The sequence below is a fragment of the Sphaeroforma arctica genome (genome assembly GCF_001186125.1).
Source record: "Sphaeroforma arctica JP610 unplaced genomic scaffold supercont1.7612, whole genome shotgun sequence".
Taxonomy (NCBI): domain Eukaryota; class Ichthyosporea; order Ichthyophonida; genus Sphaeroforma; species Sphaeroforma arctica.
The window spans coordinates 1-1391 of record NW_014032946.1 but is presented as its reverse complement, the minus strand read 5'-3'; the positions used below and the strand labels follow the sequence as shown (position 1 = coordinate 1391).

The 1391-nt window shown below is 48.7% G+C and overlaps 1 protein-coding gene across 1 annotated transcript; it reads right to left on the bottom strand.

The window, feature by feature from the left end:
• Window positions 1-108: 108 nt before the first annotated feature.
• Window positions 109-765, bottom strand: SARC_16225 (hypothetical protein; the record flags this gene model as incomplete). Its single annotated transcript, XM_014289665.1, has 1 exon — window positions 109-765. A coding segment is annotated over one exon (657 nt), but the record flags the coding sequence as incomplete, so codon positions are not given.
• Between the last annotated feature and the right edge of the window lie 626 nt (window positions 766-1391).

The window sequence follows — 1391 nt, the reverse complement described above, 5'->3', positions numbered from 1 at the left end:
ATAAATACGTTATACATAATATACATATCTCAATATGCATGCAAGTAACTCACCCACCCGAACATGCACATACAACACTTCACGCTTTGTCTATCGGCTATTATTTACCTGCAAGACTACAAAACTCCGCGTGCCGCGTGCTTGCAGCCCATCTTGTACACAGTCACCTACCTCGTCCAAGTTAGTCACTATCGCTCTGTGCGGCACTGCCACTGTCGTTGGCGCACCCGTAGTTCCCGACGTAGTCATAACGTACGCGTGTACACCTCCAACGTTCTCTCTGACAGCGCTATCTGCGTTGCCGCCTGCTTCGCCCTTCTCCTCACGGTCGTGGTTGCTTGTGCGCTTATGAGTGTGTGTGCCTGTGGGCTCATACGCGTGTGTGTCTGTGTGTTCGTGGGTGTGTGTGCGTGTCTGTGTGTGTTCGTATGCGGTTTTCGAGTGCGGGTCTGTGCGTGTGTGATCGGAGACGTGTGTGTGAAACAGCAACAGCTCAAACATCCTACCGACAGTCTCTCTCGCAACACCAACACATGTTCGCTTGTGCTTCTGTTGACCCTCGGCTATATCCAATGGCTCGCACAGCCTGTCAGGCGGGGTTTGTACTTGTGCGTCCGTATGTGATGGTATGCCTGTGTGTGCCCGTATGCTACTCTGGGTGTAAGCATGCGTGTGCAGGGGTATGTACGGCCCATCCTCAGCGGATGGGACGCACACCTCTCGAGGACACTCCAGCACACGCACCGATCCAGAGAAGCACTCCATCTGTGACAGTGCACTATAGGCAGAGGAAAGGCCTATCACGTGTGTAGCACGTGTGTTGGTGATGGTAATCTCCTGATGCTGTCTTGGGTGTGCTGGGTGTAGTGGGACGTATGTGCATCCCGCACATAGGATACTGGAGACAGGTGGTATGGAAGAAGGCTGGTTAGTGTATTGTTGTACTATACCGGTCTGGCAGATCAATCGTTTACAGTCTCTTCTGACTGTGTGTAAACCCACTAGATACAGTAACAGTGAATACAAGGGTATACCACAGAGCCCTCCCATGTGCACGTGTGCAACACATGCTTAGAAGTGTGTTTTCTCTGCTAGTACTGAACCGGGTGTGCTGGTTGCAGTAGCAAGTGTATAAATCCCACACACTGTATGATGGACACAAAGAGGATTGATGAACGTGTGTTTAAGCACTACAGTATTCTATGTCTCATGTTCAACAGTAATATATGTGCATGTATTATAGTAATATATATATATATATATATATATATATATATATATAGTAGGGATATTGGCCTAAGGATGCTACACTTTGATACCAGCCAGAGCGCTCAAAGCCAAACAACCCACGACGTTTACATTAAGATGGTATGGGACACAACGCAAACGCG